This window comes from Mus musculus, chromosome 3 (assembly GCF_000001635.26).
Source record: "Mus musculus strain C57BL/6J chromosome 3, GRCm38.p6 C57BL/6J".
Lineage (NCBI taxonomy): Eukaryota > Metazoa > Chordata > Mammalia > Rodentia > Muridae > Mus > Mus musculus.
In genome coordinates this window covers 154,605,799-154,623,609 of record NC_000069.6, presented here as the reverse complement: position 1 = coordinate 154,623,609, position 17,811 = coordinate 154,605,799, and the positions used below count along the sequence as shown (strand labels likewise).

The following is a 17,811-nucleotide window of genomic DNA, read 5'->3' as shown; positions in this document are numbered from 1 at the left end:
AAACACCTCAAGCCATCAGTGGCTATCCCTCAAATACATGAGGAATGATGTCTACTCACTACTTGGCAAGGGTCCATCTTCAGACTACAACCTGCTACTCTATCTACAGAACAAATGGAACAAGACAATCCGCCACACGATGTGAAAGAGAAGGATGTGGAAACGGGTGGGGGTGGGGGGCGGGGTGTAGAAATGGGAGGATGTGTTCGTTTGAAGAAAAACACACCAAAAGTGAGTAACCAACCACTACTAAAAGTGAATAGCCGACCATCATCTCCTTGGACATAATGCTGGTGTGAGATTTCTAAAAGGCTGTCCTTCCATTTAGTCTAAAAGAATTCCAGGATAGAGCAGGTGTAATAAGGCCACAGGGTCAGGAGCTATGCAGAAATGAGGTTTGTGTTAAACACACGAGACAGACAAGGGCTTCAGTGTTCTACAGAATTTACTCCAGGTTAAGATACTATGAAAACCAAAGCAGACAGGTCTTAACATGTTAAATTTGTGAACTTACAATTTTAAGTGAAACTATGAGACTCATGTCACATATACAGCAAACTATAAGTGACCATGAAGCATTTGATGGGTGACCATACTGAAGACCACAGACCCAGGATAAGGCTGCTGACCTCCCAGACTACAGGTAGCTGGTGACCTCCCAGACTACAGGTGGCTGCTGACCCCCCAGACTACAGGTGGCTGGTGACCGGCATGCAGTATTCTGATATTCTCAAAAATGTTAGGAAAGCTGACTGGGAGGTCTCCCAAGTATTGCTCATTTTTGCCGAAGCTTTCCAGAGGCTTACAGACTGAGATGACATTAGTTTTAAAAGGATATTTTTCAGCCCAGAAAGTCTTCAGGGCCCAAGACAGCCATGGCTGAGGGGGCAGGTGACTCCCTAAAGAGTAGCAGGCTTGGGAGCCCAGGAAGGTCAGTAGAGGACCATTTTGAACTTGTACATTTTATTCAAAGGTCTGAACTTAATCAGACAAGAAGGTCTGAGATGAAGCTGTGTGTGGTAGTGTGCATCACTACTGATTATCCCAGCATTTAGACGGCTGAGGCAGAAAGATCACTGTGAGTTCACGGCCAGCATGAACTACAGAGAATGATCCTGTCTCAAGCACAAAACAAAAACATCCAACCAAACTAAGAAAATGAAGAAAAAGGAAGAAAAGAGTTTTGTGATGCACGCAGACCCCATTGGGCACACCTGCTCTCTGCAATTATGTCACTCACTGTGTCTACTCCCTAAAGTCCTGTTTTTAATACGTGAACCTCAATCAAATAACACTGTTTAAAGATGGTGGTGCAGAGACTTGAGGAAGAAGGAGCCCAGTGACACAGGTCTCATAAGAGGAGAATCATTTTCCCCGTCTTCCCACTGCCGTGAATGATATCTTCGTGGGCCTGGGCTGCTTTCTCCAATGGATACTCAGAACCTATCACAGGTTTCACCCAACCTTTTTCTATTCCTGCTTGGAGAAGGCCTGCGAATTGTTGAAATTCCTCCTAGAGGAAAGGGATTGGAAGAAAACAAAAGTGTGTGTTTATAGTCATTTGTTTCTTGGCAGTGGACCACATGACCCGAAAGGTCCCCTTGCAAGTATGAAGATTGACAGTTTTCCCAGATCCACACTTTAATTCTCTGTCATTTGCATATGCCTGGGACAGTGTTAGTATACGAAGTACCGTCTTGACACAGCTGTAACTGACTAGTGCTCCCTCTCCATACTGCGGCTCGCACGAGCCACCTCTCCAGCCAGGTGACCTAGCTTAGCATGACTAAACTGTCAGTCTGCTGACCAGCACAGTCAGAACTTCCCTTCCTTACCTTGGTGGAAGAAGAGAGAGAGACCCCAATGATGCTTGTTTCTTTTGCCATGGTGTCCCTTGGGTTTATCTCAATGGGACCTCGACAGCCAACAACCTACCATGGAAACAACAGGTACACAGTTGAAGGTTGCTGTAAAACGGGCTTGAGCCCTGGTGAAATTCACGGTGCTGAAGTCATACTTACGACGACCCGTCCTCCGTGGGACAGAAGCTTCAGGTCATTGCTAAGGTTCTCATTCGCCAGCATCTCAATAATCACATCAACCCCCTTGTCCTTGTCACCAACAGACATCTGCATGGTAAAAGAACAAGATGGAGGCGAGAGTCGGTAAAACCACTTCTCTAAGCACGCATCAGAACCAACAGTGCATGTTTTAAAATAATCTAATTACAAAGTGACCAGTCACACTCTCTACTGTACCAACTCAGAAACATTGGGTGCGATACCATGGTCAGGTCAAATTTGTATGGATTAGTGTGTGTGTGTGTGCGCGTGTGCGCGTGTGTGTGTGGTGTGTGCATGTGCATGTGTGTGGTGTGTGCATGTGCGTGTGTGTGTGTGTGGTGTGCATGTGCATGTGCATGTGTGTGTGTGTGTGTGTGCTCGAGCATGTCTATGAGTGGATATCTGTGGTGTACGGATGGGTACCTGTGTGGGGGTTGGGGGTTGTGGATGTGTATTTGTGGGTGGGTGTGGTGTGTATTTCTGCCTGTGTGCATATCAAGTTGTGTTATAAGTGGTTTATCATTTGCTTGATATACTGATCCTTTCTGCCTGCACTGTTGGGTTGGTTCTCTACATTTTAAACTGGTTCTTAAAGATCCAGCAATGTTATAATTATTTTGCATTAGGTTTATATAACATTCTAAGTAATGAGTACTTAAGCCTGGCACTGTAATTGATGTAGGAAAATGAAGGAAAAATGACACACAAGGGCCTTTGGGGAATGCTTCCTCACACCGCAGCATTGTGGGAGAGGTGGGGAATGCTTCCTCACACCGCAGCATTGAGGAAGAGGAAAATGCAAACTGTTACAGGCTGCAAAACATGCAGAACAACATGTTAGGTAAAGAACTCCGTATTTGGGTTTTGGTTTGGTTTTATTTTTCAGGTGTTCATTAATTCAGTGTTTTAGGTACTAGAAGCTCAACAACAGACAGGAAAGTTAAAATTCCTCTTTGAACAGAGCTCCATTTCAGTTATTTCTTGGTACAAATATTTAAAGGGACAGGTATCTCTAGGAACAGAGTGGACAGAGCAACTCTGAGCTCAGTAACACTCATCAGGTCAGAGGGAACGGAGGCTTAAATAACAGAGGACAGGAACTTGAGAGATCCTTGTCAAGGGGTGAAACTGGCAGAGCAATGGGGGTGGGTGACTGGAGGGCAGCCAGGAGAAGCTGATTTAAATGGGCATAAGCAAAGCTCACGCGGAGACAGCACAGGGTAAAGTGCCCGCTCACAGGCTTCTCCAGATCCAGCACCACAGAGGAAGCTGGAATCCCAGAGCTGGGGGCAGAGATGCAGAGATCTGGTCCTGCTAGCCAGGCAGTCTACAGGGAGGAGTGAGTTCCAGGTTCACTGAGAGGCCTTGTCTCAGAAAAAAGATGGAGGGTGACAAAGGATGACATCAAGGTGAACCCTTGCCCTCTACACATCCATGCATAAGTGCACATGCACATACACACACACACACACACACACACACACACACAATTTGAAAACAGCCATAGACAATGATATAAGGGTTCTTGTCAGGGTAACAGGTGAGTACCAAGGACTACTAGGCTAGTGACACAGAGATGGAATTCAGGCGATGGAGCCAACAAAGGGCATACATACACACAGACACAAAGATACACAACGTATAATAATGTGAAGAAGAGGAGGTTACTAGTGAAGCCAGTGAGCAGGGAGACAGAGAGTTTCAAGAGAGCCAATCAAGATCTCATGCTCCTTAGGATAAGGACAGACACAGAGCAGCCTGGACACAAGAGCTCTCCACTCACCAGAGACGCAGCCACTGTGAATGTCAGAGTACACACAGGCAGAACTGCACAGGGAGAGAGGGGGCAAGGGAGCAGTGAAGCCTGCTGTTTCTAGAAGTTAGGCATGGGAAGAAGAGATGGGATGAGGGGATGGGAGAGGAGAGCGGAGTGGAGAGACGTGGGGAAGATTCCTGAGATCAAGAAAAAGCAGAAGCCAGCAGGTAAGTGAAGGAGTCACCCTCGTGGCCTAAAGTCAGATGCTGGAGAAACAAGCAGCAACTTTCCCCAGTAACCAGTCTTCTCTCAGCTCAGACACGCCTGAGAACCACATCAGCACTGAGCACCAGGAGCCAGCTCCTCTCTGCATGGCACAGGTCAGAGCTCTGGCTGGCATTTTTTTTTTTTTTTTTTTTTTTTTTTTTTTTGGCAAGGTGGTATGGTGGAAATAACCCCATGCACACATTCTTCTTCCTTGGATAATGACCTCCTTAAGGCACTCCATGCCTGCAAAATTCTCATTGTCCTACCTTAGGACAGTGCTTTTGAGGATGAGCAAGGGAGTAAGTGCTGATTCCATTATCAGTGATATATAAATAAGGACTTCAGGATTCAGGTGAGCAGTGGACAGAAGTCAATGGCTGAGCACTTGCCAGGCAAACCAGACAGACAGATAAGATCCTGTGTGAACTGTATGGTAAGCAACATTATCTGAATGTGCCTCACTGTGGTGGGTGGAATAGTGATAATCCGTACCCAAGGACCCCATTAGCAAGCGGCATCTTTCCTGGATAGGTACATCTGGTTTGTAATTCTGGGAACCTCGAGTGCAATGGGAATTTCACATCCTTAACAACTGCACTATGAGCATCTTGTAGCTGCAAGCTTTACTTACAACGTGATCTTTCAGTTGACTTTAGAAAGGCTCCGTCTCATTTAATTCGCAAGTGTATTACAAGCATGGCAGCAAAATCTGGACAACTAGATGCCTGTCCTTTTAAATCAATTAAAACATTTATAGGGGTGAGAGAACATATAGATATGAAAACAGAAACAATGTTACTTACTAAGCAAAATCATGTTAACTCGTTAAGAAGGCAGTTGTTAAAATGACTTATTTTAAAGCCAAGTAAGTCTCCCAGAAGCAAAGTTTGACCTTAAACTGTAGAAAAGTGTACCTTGATTTTATCAATATAGTTGGCTTCTTTGTGATTAAACACTTCGTGGGCTCCGTTTTGCAGAACAAGCTTTTTTCCTTCCTCAGAACCAGCTGTGCCCAAAACCTTTAAGCCATGAGCTCTGGCAATCTGGCATGTAGCTAATCCAACCTGAAAGACAAAACATAACCCTGACATCACATAGTCTCCACATTCCCTGGAAGCCTCCAGTGCCCACAGGGAAGTGTGGATCTCACTAGTGCAGTGGTTCTTAGCCTATGGGTCATGGTCCCTTTACAACAGTCACCTAAGACCATCAGGAAACATACATATATTTATGTTACAATTCATAACAGTAGCAAAGCTACAATTATAAAGTAACAATGAAAATGATTTTCTGGTTGGGGTCATCATAGTATGAAAGGGTCACAGCATTAGGAAGGCTGAGGACCGCTGCTCTGGTGTTGAACTTTCCTGCAGGAAAGAATCATTCTCCCAATGCCGTGCTCAGCACACCTCACAGAGCTTGCTGAGTTCTCCATCACTGTCAGTGCTATGCCGACGAGGAGCTGTAAGCTCTGAAATACATCAGCTTTGAGCAAGTCTCACAGAGCAGAGCAGGCCAAGCCACACTGCAGCCCATGACCACTAACTACTGCAGCAGGCCAAGCCACACTGCAGCCCATGACCACTAACTACTGCAGCAGGACAGCTGCTAATACACGCTTTGTGCAGGAGGTACAGCCTTTAAAGATTGCCTTGATGCTTCTACCTGGCTTTATTTAACCAATTAAATAATACATTCTTTATAACAAGCATAGGGCCTCTATTGTGTAAGTTAGAGATATAGGCTCTGCCCATGGACTTAATGTAAAAAAAAAAAAATTACATTCCAAAGAGAAAACAGGTGATGTGAGTTAACAAGTGAGTGAAGTCAACAGAAAGCACTGGGGAAATAAGAAAACCACCCAGGGTTAGAGCTGTGGAGAGGGGCTGTCTAGGCCATCAGGAAAGGTGACCTGGAGAAAATGAGGAGAAAGGGGGTGGGGGGAGGGGGATCCAGGCAATCCCTGTCCCGAGGGTGCAGGTGGTAAAGGGAAGGGTAGAGTGGGAACACGCTCGGGGTGCTCAAAAGGCAGAAAGAAGGATGGTGTGTCTCAGGAACCAAGCTCACCGCCCAGTGGAGACTGACGGCCAAGGTCCACGGCAAGGTAGAGGCCCTGGACAACACTGAGAGCCATGGTGGTGCGGAGAGCCTAAGCTCTCAAGGAGTGGCAGCAGCTTTAGACTCTGGAATCAGGCAAAGACCCTGATAGACCTGACAAATATACAGCCAGGAAGTCAGGATGGTGTGAAACGACCCTGTAGACAACTGCTGGCCCAGAGCAGGGCATGGAGTTTGTAACTTCAGCTATTTACCCTCTTTCTTCATTGGAAACAAAACCCTTCCCAACAGCGGTTTGTATTAAGTTTTTTCTATCCCCAGTTTTATTCAGAGTCACATTTAGAAAAGCACTGACTTCTTGAAAAGGAAATAAATACTCAGGTACTTCTTTTTCTTTTGAGAAGCTCAGTATGTAGCCCAGGCTGGCCTGAACTCATGGTGCCTTAGTCCCTGCAAGCTCAGTATGTAGCCCAGGCTGGCCTGAACTCATGGTGCCTTAGTCCCTGCAAGCTCAGTATGTAGTCCAGGCTGGCCTGAACTCCTGGTGCCTTAGTCCCTGCCAGTGCTGGGTTCTCACCATGAGCTGCCATGATTGGCTGTTATTTCCTGTTACGTATCAGTTTCAAATGCAGACCAGGACTTCTTCAACGCTTTCTACCAGACCACTGTTTATCTGGATTTTGTATATTAGGTATTATAGACACATGAAACATACATATGAATCAGCAGTCTCAGAGTCTGACCCATTACTCTGACTTTATGAGCATCAAGGGTAATATTTATCAAATTATATAAATGTTGAAGTGGCAGACGTGTTTGGGCCTACTTCAGAAATTGTTGAAAATTCTATTTTACTCTTTAGCCAAAATTTAGTGCATTATTTTTCAATGAAACTCAAGGCAGCAATTCACTAGTAGTTTTTAAAAATCAAGGATTCTGTGTGTGTGTGCGTGCGCGTGTGCACGTGCATGCTGCCATATGTGCCCAGTGTACATGTAGAGGCCAGAGGCCAACTTTGAGCATGTCTCCTCTCATACCAGACCATCCTTTTAAACCTGAATAATCTAACCCAGCGCAGTTCACACAGAGCATTAACTGACAGGGTCGTAGGCTGGGCTACTTTCCACCAAGCCAAAAGTCAGCAACCATCTGGTAGAGGCAGGGAACCAAGTCAGGCAAACTGCCCTCTGATCAGCACAAGTCAGGCAAACTGCCCTCTGATCAGCACGAGTCAGGCAAACTGTCCTCTGATCAGCACAAGCTTGCACAGACTCACAAAGTAAATGTAAAAACTCAAGATAAAAAGTCAAGCAACTATGATCTGGAAGGCCAATAGAATTGGGTAAAGCAGGAGAAATAATTACAGTGGGAAATACGAGAAACCCACTGGATAGCGACAGCCCTGCCCCTCCTGGGCTGAAGCAACCCATGGACTGAAGGCCCATGCAGTGGATGAGGCTCTGCCAGGCTTTCTATAATCTAACCAAAGCAAGTATGCAGGACCCTATGTAAGGAAGGATACAGCCAGCCCATCAGGAGGAGCACTGTACTGTGGGGTCACTGCAATTGACCCCCAAAACTTAACCTTTCTATTAAAACTATGATGCTAATAAAATCACATTCTAAGGTGCAGACCTAACGCAAACATCTCACCTAAAGCTCTCTTTGAGCAAAGTCTCTCAGTTTTCTAAAGGGCTCTGGCTGCTGTTTTCTTGCCAACAATTAGATTCACAATATTTTTTCAAGAGATTGCATGGCATTTTCTGCCAGTTATTTCTCTCCAATCTATTTCAAGAACACTAAAATGAGACTCTCCCACCAATGTACTGGGACAATGGCTGTGTTCGCAAATCCACGCCATTTTAAACCCACAACATAATCCAGCAAGAATGTGGATTAAGTGAGGACGGAAAGCACACACAGAAGCCAGGCAAAAGCCAGTGTTCTGTCTCCCTCTGATAGGGCAGGAGGATCAGAGGCGATCCACACATGGGCCGCCAGCCTGTCCCGGCCAGCCAGGATTTAGCAGACTCAGCCAGCTCCAAAACCCAGCAGTTTGGATTTTACCTTTTAAAAAAGCAAACCAATCCCTTTGAAGTGGCAGGGCTTTCTTCAGGAGTGTAAAGGGATTTCCTCTAAACCCTCTCTCTCCACTGTACGAACATCTCTCTTCTCTACAGAGCACAAGGCTCTTAGACAACCATAGCCATTTAAATAAACACGTGTGTTTCAAACCTTCGGTTATTAGATTAAATTGAACTCATCCAAAACCAGCCTTTGGAGATGGTTAACAATGAGTTTAGCTGTCTTTTCAAGCCCTACAGAGACAACTTTGGGCTTTCTTGGTAAATAGTCTGACATGTGAAATCCCTGCAGATTGATCTCCGAGTCGCTGAGGAAGCCAGATGTGCCATAAGGAAGCTCATCTCTATAGAGACACACGGCAGCCTGACTTTCTGAGTTACCTGGCCACTGTAGAGCCATACTGTCAGGACGCTATCATCGTTATGTGGGGCATGCTGGGTAATGAGTTACTCCTTTCCATGTGGTCCCTAGAACACCCAGCTCCCTGGAGGTGAGCCATCGCCCCGCAGGCCCTTGGTTTTGTCTCCGACATTTGCAGTGTCTCTCTGTGCTGGCTTAGTGAATTCCAAATGCACAACTCTGGCTTCTCCTCCATGCTCCCTGGAGAATGAGCAGCAGTGAGGAGCTTGAGCAGTCTGACAATGCTATGCCTGGGGACTCCTTAGAGCGCTTAGGTGCTGAGTTCTCAGTCCTTTCCCCAACTAGTGACACTTTCAGCCTTGGGTTGTGGTGTTGAGGACACAGCTATATACTGTGCACCCTTTGGTTACCATAAAAGTATGAGCCTGCTGGCACAACAGGGAACCCGGATAGGAGGAAAGCTGACCACTCACTGGATGGGAGGTTTAATGAGCCTTATTTTGCTACCTAAAGGAATACGGAACAACTACTGTTAATGTTTAGGACAGCTTAAAAGGCCGCATAATTCTAAGAACTATGCCACGTGAAGGCAGAGGCAAGGCCAGTCTTGGTGCACTCCCAGCACAGGTGGAAAACCTACCACATTAATTGTTTTATGAGGTGGTCTGCTGAATTTATTAAGTAAGAAATGCATCAGCCACGGATTCTACTTAGCAGCTACATCTTAAAGCCTCGTGGCATTAAGGGGGCTAGGGGTGGGGTGGGTACAGCTCTTCAAAATGACTTCATCATGTACGATGTCAGAAGCCCAGCATGGCCAGGTGACAGGCTCCCAAGGCCTTGCCCCAGGGAGGAGCTGCTGCTGGCTGCTCGGGGTGGAAGAGCACCCTGAGCTCCTGCAGCAGATTCTCACCTGGGTACTACTGACTTGTAGACACAGTGGGTTATTTTAAAAGAAGAAGAATAGAGCATGAAGTTGGGAAGGGCATACTGGGAGATAAGATCAGTCACACAGAGTGCATGAATGAAGTCCTTGGAGAATAAATTTTTAAAACTGAAAACTTAAATGGTGCAGAGATTTCAAGAACTATCACGTGAGACCCATAACTCCATGCTCGCTTGAATACAAACTTGAATAGATACTCACTCCTCCACTGGCCCCATGAACCAAAACGCTTTCGCCAGCTCGAGCACGGGCACTGCAGGAAAAAAAGCAGAGGTGTAATCATGCTCTTGGTCAGAGGAGCCAGGAGCTGCCATCCCATCATCGGTGAGGGATTTCTACCCTTGCTTCAGTTAACACCCAAAGAGATGCTGCATCCTAACATGGAGCCAAATGTCCTCTCACCCCAAGACTCAATGATGGCCCCCACGGCTGCAATGAACACAGACTGTCTATGCAGTACCCACTGGGGATATGCCACTGGGCATCTGTCACCTGCCTGAGGCTGTGTTGGGCACGGGGATCACACTATAATGCTTAGCTGCCGTCCCTGTGTGTTGGTGGAACTTGTGAACCGGGACTGGAGTTCCTCGTGCCCATGTGTCCTCGAGGGTAGAAATCCCCAAGTGTCCCCAAGCAAGTTTGCTGCAGATCAGCCATTATCCTGCGGTCCAGGATTACTCAGGTAGCAGCAGGTGGGCTGCTTCTGACCAGTTCTAATAGCAATGCCTGGCCTCTCCACACCTCTAAAAATCAACTGGCTGTGCAGAGTCACCAAGACCCCAGGCCACGCCCTAAAATGCCCAGGATTTTCTCCCGTGCTACACTACTACATTCTTTCAGACTCTGAATGCTAGGAACAGACACCACCCCATACTGGGGAACATCTCCCTGCTCAATCACATGAATCTTTCTTCACCACTAGGTGCCTTGTGGTCCAGCTCATCCCAGGGATATGGTGGACAGCTTTGGGGGGAATCTGTTCACTCTGGAATGAGAATACACTAGCTCCAATCCCTGGTTATGGTTTCCCGGTGGCTTCTTCAACATCCTGTCTCCTACCTACAAATGTTCCCACAATTACATCTTTACTCTACTAGGTCTCATGGCTGGGCTTTCTTGTAAACTCTGAAGCCCATTGCTGCCTGGGTCTGGAGTCCTTTCCATCCTTTATCCATCCGTGTTTGGATATTCACTATCTCAGGTCATCATTTAAACTCTATGTAGGGTCTACTTGTACTCCTCTACTCTTCCATTGCATCCTCTCTCTCGCTTCTAAACACAACCACGTCTGGCTGGCTGATCCTTCAAAAAAAGAAGTAAATCAAAACCTCCTCTAAGACTATGGCGGTCAGAACCAGGATGGTCCATGCATTTCAATACTTGGTCTCCAGGGGGTGGGGCTGCTTAGGACTAGGAGGTGTGGCTTTGTGGAGAAGTGACATTGAGGGTGGGTTTGGCAGTTTAAAAAGAACTAACTCACTCTCTCTCTCTCTCTCTCTCTCTCTCTCTCTCTCTCTCTCCCTTTCTTCTTCTCCCTCCCTTTTCCCCTTCCCCGCTCTCTGCCTCACAGCTATGGTTCAGATGGAAGCTCTCAGATACTGCTCTAGCACCATGCCTGAAGGCCTGCTTCTATCATAGTTCGCTCTCTAAAACTGTAAGGCCTGATATAGATGATATATCCTCTTTCTTTTATAAGTTGCCTTGGTCATGGGGTCATTGTCACAGTAATAGAAAAGTAGGACTATGGTGGTTTGAATAAGAATAGTCCCTTAGCCAGGTGGTAGTGCCCAGAACTCAGAAGGCAGAGCTCTGGCTTTGAGGCCAGCCTGCTCTACAGAGTGAGTTGCAGGACAGCCAGGGATACATAGAGACACCCTGTCTCAAAAATCAACGAAAGAATGCTTCCCCAGCCCCCAGGCTAATGTGTTTGAATGCTCAATGACCAGGGTGTGGCACTATTTGACAAGATTACAAGGATTAGGAGGTGTGGCCTCAGTGGGGTGGGTGTGGCTTTGTTGGAGGAAGGGAGGAAGTGTCACTGGGTTGGGCATGGAGATTTCAAGAGCCCAAGCCAAGCCCAGGCTCATTCTCGCTGCTGTGGGTCAGGATATCACTCCCAGCTACTTCTTCAGCATCATGCCTGCCATGTTCTCTGCTATGCTGATAATGGACTACGCCTCCAAAACTATAAGCAAGCCCCCAATTAAACACTTTCCCTTGTAAGCGTGGCCATGGTCTTGGTGTCTCTTCACGGCAATAAAACAGTGACCAAGACAAAGATACACATTTTCCTCAGAGTCTCCTATCTCCTCCCTGACTCCCATGTTTTGTGAAAATGATCTTCATTCAAAGGACTAATTTTCTCTTTCTTCTCAAAATGATCAAACTTCTGTCTCCTCTGTGATTGGCATGACCCCAAAATGCTTAATCACAAATGGCTAGCAGCAAGCAGCCACACACAGTCCAGGCAGAGAGGCTGTGAACTCAGAGTGCCACCTCACCTGTGGAACAGAGCTCGGCAGGCCGTGAAGTACGGGATCCCCAGGGCAGCCCCCTGCCTGAAGTTCAGTGTCTCGGGCAGGGGGTAGATAGTGTCATCGGCTGCAAGAGCAAATTCCGCGTAGCCACCAGAGACGGTGCTGTAGCAGAAGACCCTGTCGCCTTTCTGAAAAAGAGATTCCAATTGGGCTAAGATGGCTGGGACCTTGACAGTGCCAGCTTCCACTGAGAAATCATCATTTCCATGTGGATGTCTCCAGCTCAGTGTCTCACAAGCACAGCTCTAACAGCGAATCTCTATGCAGGTTTTATCAAGAGGAAACGTGAGAACAGAAGCGCTCAAGGAGACAAGGACACCAGAAGACACCCCTCAACTGCATGAGGACACTGGGAAGGCTACAGCAGTTCAGCTGAGCACTTCCTGAGCTCAGTGCTGTGCTCTTCCACATAAGCATCACGGTGACCCCCCGAAGGTGTGTGCTCATCCCCACGACAGATGAGGATACCGTAGTTTCCTCCAACTAAGCAACATGTTGAAATAGTACAAAGAGCCAAGCAGATCCCACTACCTCTCAGAGCAAGACACAAAGCACTCTGTTAATGGCCACCTGCTGCACTCTGGCCATCTGAACACCTGGCCTACATCTTTAAAAGATGTATAGGAAACAATGAAAGAAGCCCGGGGGCAAAGGAGGCAGCCAAGAGCAAATACTGAGCCAGGCCAAGCATCTCCTCCTGCTCATGCAAGCCATCGCTCTCACCTCAAAGAGAGTAGGGTTTATTCTGCAGCCATAGCCTGGGTGCAGGGATTTAAGTCAGCTCAAATGCTATATTCCCAAGTGTTAACAGGTTCATTAAGTAAAAGAACAAAGGAAGGCATAAATCAAGGCTCTTTTCAAATGCATTCCTGGAAATATCATGGTAGGGAGTTATGGGAAAGCAAGGAATTTGCTGCTATAGGCTTCAAATGGTGTCTGATGATAATCTTAGCATTAGGGTTGGTAGAAGTTTGTGGTCTATGTGTGCAGTCCCAAGGGATTTACCTAATAGTCACAAAGATGGATGTTAGGTCAAACAAAGAGGTGAGCGATGGATGTCTTTAGCAGGGCCTAAAGACAGACCAAGTTAATGTAGCTCAGGAGCTGTAAATGCTAACATGGGATCGGGGGTTATTTTCTGGAAACTTCAGTGCATATTCCAAATAGTAGGTAGGTATCTTATATGCAGAACACAGTCACTGCCAGAAATAACATGGAAAGAATCCAAACAGGAGTCCAGGAGCCCTAGAAGCTGAATTTATGCTTCAGGGCCATCCTGCCAAATAGCAGAAACAGCACGGACACAGGCACAGGCACAGACACAGGCACAGGCACAGGCACAGGCACAGGCACAGGCACAGGCACAGGCACAGGCACAGGCACAGGCACAGGCTCAGGCACAGACACAGGCTCAGGCACAGGCACAGGCACAGGCACAGGCACAGGCACAGGCACAGACAGGCACAGGCACAGGCACAGGCACAGGCACAGGCACAGGCACAGGCACAGGCACAGGCACAGGCACAGGCACAGGCACAGGCACAGACAGGCACAGGCACAGGCACAGGCACAGACAGGCACAGGCACAGGCACAGACACAGGCACAGACACAGGCACAGGCACAGGCTCAGGCACAGGCACAGGCTCAAGCTCAGGCACAGGCACAGGCACAGACACAGACAGGCACAGACACAGGCACAGGCACAGGCACAGGCACAGACACAGGCACAGGCACAGGCACAGGCACAGGCACAGGCACAGGCACAGGCACAGGCACAGGCTCAGGCTCAGGCACAGGCACAGGCACAGACACAGGCTCAGGCACAGGCACAGGCACAGGCACAGGCACAGGCACAGACAGGCACAGGCACAGGCACAGGCACAGGCACAGGCACAGGCACAGGCACAGGCACAGGCACAGGCACAGGCACAGGCTCAGGCTCAGGCACAGGCACAGGCACAGACACAGGCTCAGGCACAGGCACAGGCACAGGCACAGGCACAGGCACAGGCACAGGCACAGGCACAGGCACAGGCACAGGCACAGGCACAGGCACAGGTACAGGCACAGACAGGCACAGGCACAGGCACAGGCTCAGGCACAGGCACAGGCACAGGCACAGGCACAGGCACAGGCACAGGCACAGGCACAGGCACAGGCACAGGCACAGGCACAGGCACAGACAGGCACAGGCACAGGCACAGGCACAGACAGGCACAGGCACAGGCACAGACACAGGCACAGGCAGAGGCACAGGCACAGACACAGACAGGCACAGGCACAGGCACAGACAGGCACAGGCACAGGCACAGACACAGGCACAGGCACAGACAGGCACAGGCACAGACAGGCACAGGCACAGGCACAGACACAGGCACAGGCAGAGGCACAGGCACAGACACAGACAGGCACAGGCACAGGCACAGACAGGCACAGGCACAGGCACAGACACAGGCACAGGCACAGACAGGCACAGGCACAGACAGGCACAGGCACAGGCACAGGCACAGGCACAGGCACAGGCACAGGCACAGGCACAGGCACAGGCACAGACACAGACACAGACAGGCACAGGCACAGGCACAGACACAGACAGGCACAGGCACAGGCACAGACAGGCACAGGCACAGGCACAGGCACAGGCACAGGCACAGACACAGGCACAGGCACAGGCACAGGCACAGACACAGACAGGCACAGGCACAGGCACAGACAGGCACAGGCACAGGCACAGGCACAGGCACAGACAGGCACAGACACAGACAGGCACAGACACAGACAGCCACAGGCACAGGCACAGGCACAGGCACAGGCACAGGCACAGGCACAGCCCTGAGAGAGCAGGGGCTGCACAGAGAAGAGCAGTTCAGTTCTGAAGAAAGCAGCAGCAGAGAAGGAGAGGGAGACAAGTGTGTAGGGAGCTGCAACAGTCCCACCTCACGGTCATCAACGCCAAAGCCCACAAGCAATAGATGTGAGAGCTAGATGAAGCTTTCTAGAGTTAGGAGCTCAGGAGCCGGAGAGAAGGTAGCATATGTCTATAGACTCCAGGTCATTGGGTTACTTCAATAGGTGAGACAACCTGAACTAAGCCACAGATAGCAGCCACAGGGAAAGGAGAGGAAGAGCGGTGCCAGAAGACTGAGATGAGCCTCAAACAGCAGATGTCACCAAGACGACCTCAGTGGGCACAGGTGATCTCAGCTTTTGATAGACTGAGGAAGAAGGGCCTCCTAGGGTACAAATGTAAGTTTTATTCACCCGAGGTAATTTCCAGCTGCTAACCTGGAAGCTTCTACCCTCAGTAAAATCTTACCTAGACCTAGAATGTTTTCAGCCTAAGACTTATTGCAGAATAAGCTCACCCTTTCTAGTTCATTCTGGCTGACTGGTCAACTCAGCTATGCAAATGCTGACTGACTTAAGCAGGTTTCTTTCAGCTTTGGACTGAACTGCCCTGCTTGGCCTCATACTAACTTTGGCCACATGTTCTAATTTGGCTCCTTCTTATTCTCTGGCTTGTTCTGTATTCATGTATCTAGCTTTTTTTCTGTCTCTGCAACCTGTTTCTATACAATTGCTTCCCCCACTCCCAGTTGCTGCTCTCTCTTCAGTCACCTTTCTTTCCTCTTGGTTCTCATTAGAGTTGGGTATATTCTATTCTGTCAAATCTTTCTGATTCATTACTTTTCTGCCACTCAATCAGAAATCACTTTCAAACATGGGTGCTTCCTTCTGCAAACTAATTTTACCTTCATTGTTTGGTATTAAAGGTACATACTTAGGGCCTATCTGGTCCAGCCAGAGAGATCAAAGGTGTGTGCTAAGGGCATGTCTATATTTCATCTAGAGTGATTATGTTGCTGAATTAAAATCCCTCTATACTGAGGGATGACCAGAAGGACACAGCCCTTCCTGAAGAGAAGAATCTGTAGTGATGGATATATCATACACCTGCCCTGTCTAGGAAGGGAACAGCTAGATGCACAGGACTATTAAACACTCAAGAGTCACTACTGTAACATACAAACTGGGCTTGAATGTGAGTACATTGCAGACAGTACCAGTTCTTAGCTGAATACTCTAAGCTAGAGACATTGGGTATGGGAAAGGAAATAAAGGTTACCTGTGGCTGTGGATTACTGTGAAAGAAGAATGAAAGAAGGGCAGAGGTCTGATGGGATTGAAGGCTAGAGGCAACAGGATTGGGAGAGAATCCAAAGAGCAAGCATAAAACAAAGGGCGCTCGGAGGGAGGACGGCAAGACAGACGGTGTGGCAGAAACCAAAGTGAATGTTAGATTTTGGTTTTGGTTTTGTTTGAGAAAATGTTAAGTGACTGGGAGTTCCAAATGTCATTGTGAAATTAAGACAGATAATAACACAAAAGGGTCCATTCACTCTGGGAGTCTAGAGACCATCGGTGGCATTGACGAAAACGATCTAGAGATGCTGTGGGGACAGAAACCAGAATGCTAAGACAGAAGCAAAAAGCTGCAGGAATCCACCCCATTCCTGCACAGGGGCAAGTTAAATTTCTCTAATTCAGCCCAATTTTGACAAATATGGTGCCAAGGTTAAGCAGGTTGAGAAATTATGAGGAAAGAAGGTATTATAAATATGCTACAAAGGCACTACCCACACCAGGCATGGCTTCTGCAGAAGAGTAAGGACAGCCATGATCATAGTCCTAATTCTGACTCCAAAACTGCAGAGTCTTGGCATATGCACACATTTTTATCACCCTCCAAAAGAGTTAACCTTCCCTTTATTTTGTGAAAGGAAATTAAAACATCCTGACTGTGCAGGACAAAAGCTGTCCATCTGTCATCTCCCTGTTTGTTTCTGTCACTCACACATTTCTATTAGACCAAAGGGACCTTTCTTTTTGACTAGGAATCCCCCAAGTACCAACAAATGTGCAGTGTTTCTCAAAGCCTTTAAAGATAAAGTTCACCTTCAGAAGAGCTTCTAGGTCTAAATAGAAACAATTCAGAATGGGATACCTTGAAAGCAGACACTTTGTCTCCAACGGATTCTATGATCCCAGCCACATCAGAGCCTGGAGTGTAGGGTAGGGCAGGTTTTCGACTGTAGGCCCCAGAGCGAATGTATGTCTCTACTGGGTTGACACCGCAGGCGTGGACTTTGATTAGGACCTGAAATGACAACACTCGTCAGTTTGTACAGAGCACTGAAACAATGCCTTACAATAGTGCTGTGTGGAAACTGATGGAGTTGGAGAAACCAAGACAATAAAGCAAGACCAAGCCAGCCCCTGCCTCTAGCAAGCCTGTGTTCTAAGTCTGCATGCAGTAGGAAGTAAGGTTGAGATGCTGTTCAGGATGTGGAGAAAGAGGAACACTCCTCCATTGCTCGTGGGATTGTAAGCTGGTACAACCACTCTGGAAGTCAGTCTGGTGCTTCCTCACAAAATTGGTAAGAGTCCTACCTGAAGACTACTACCACTCCTGGGCATGTACCCAAAAGATGCTCCACTTTTTTGAAGTTTTTAAAGTTTTTAAGTTTTACATAGACTTTGGATTTTTAAAGTGTTTGAATTATTAAAGATTGCAGGACTTTTTAAGTTTGCAAAATATTTCATAATGTGATGCTGACATTGATTTGTGGTCTTGGGGATGAACAAGAAAGGTTGTGGGTTAACAGTGATGTGTTTGTCAAGCTCACCACAGGTGAATTATGCTGGCTAATTCTATATCAACTTGACACAAGCTATAG

General features: G+C 47.7%; 1 protein-coding gene across 8 annotated transcripts in view; it reads right to left on the bottom strand.

The window, feature by feature from the left end:
* Nucleotides 1-427: 427 nt before the first annotated feature.
* Nucleotides 428-17,811, bottom strand: part of Cryz (crystallin, zeta) — a 26,472-nt gene continuing 9,088 nt past the window's right edge. For all 8 annotated transcript variants that reach the window (NR_151773.1, NR_151774.1, NM_009968.4 and 5 more), the window contains exons 3-9: nucleotides 17,079-17,231; nucleotides 12,037-12,200; nucleotides 9,737-9,788; nucleotides 5,001-5,150; nucleotides 2,022-2,129; nucleotides 1,836-1,931; nucleotides 428-1,513 (exon numbers count right to left, since the gene is read on the bottom strand). Coding sequence is in view for 6 of the 8 variants with exons in the window: in NM_009968.4 (NP_034098.1) it covers nucleotides 1,352-1,513; nucleotides 1,836-1,931; nucleotides 2,022-2,129; nucleotides 5,001-5,150; nucleotides 9,737-9,788; nucleotides 12,037-12,200; nucleotides 17,079-17,231 (885 nt within the window). In the remaining 2 variants the exon portion in view is untranslated. The remainder of the gene's footprint in view (nucleotides 1,514-1,835; nucleotides 1,932-2,021; nucleotides 2,130-5,000; nucleotides 5,151-9,736; nucleotides 9,789-12,036; nucleotides 12,201-17,078; nucleotides 17,232-17,811) is intronic.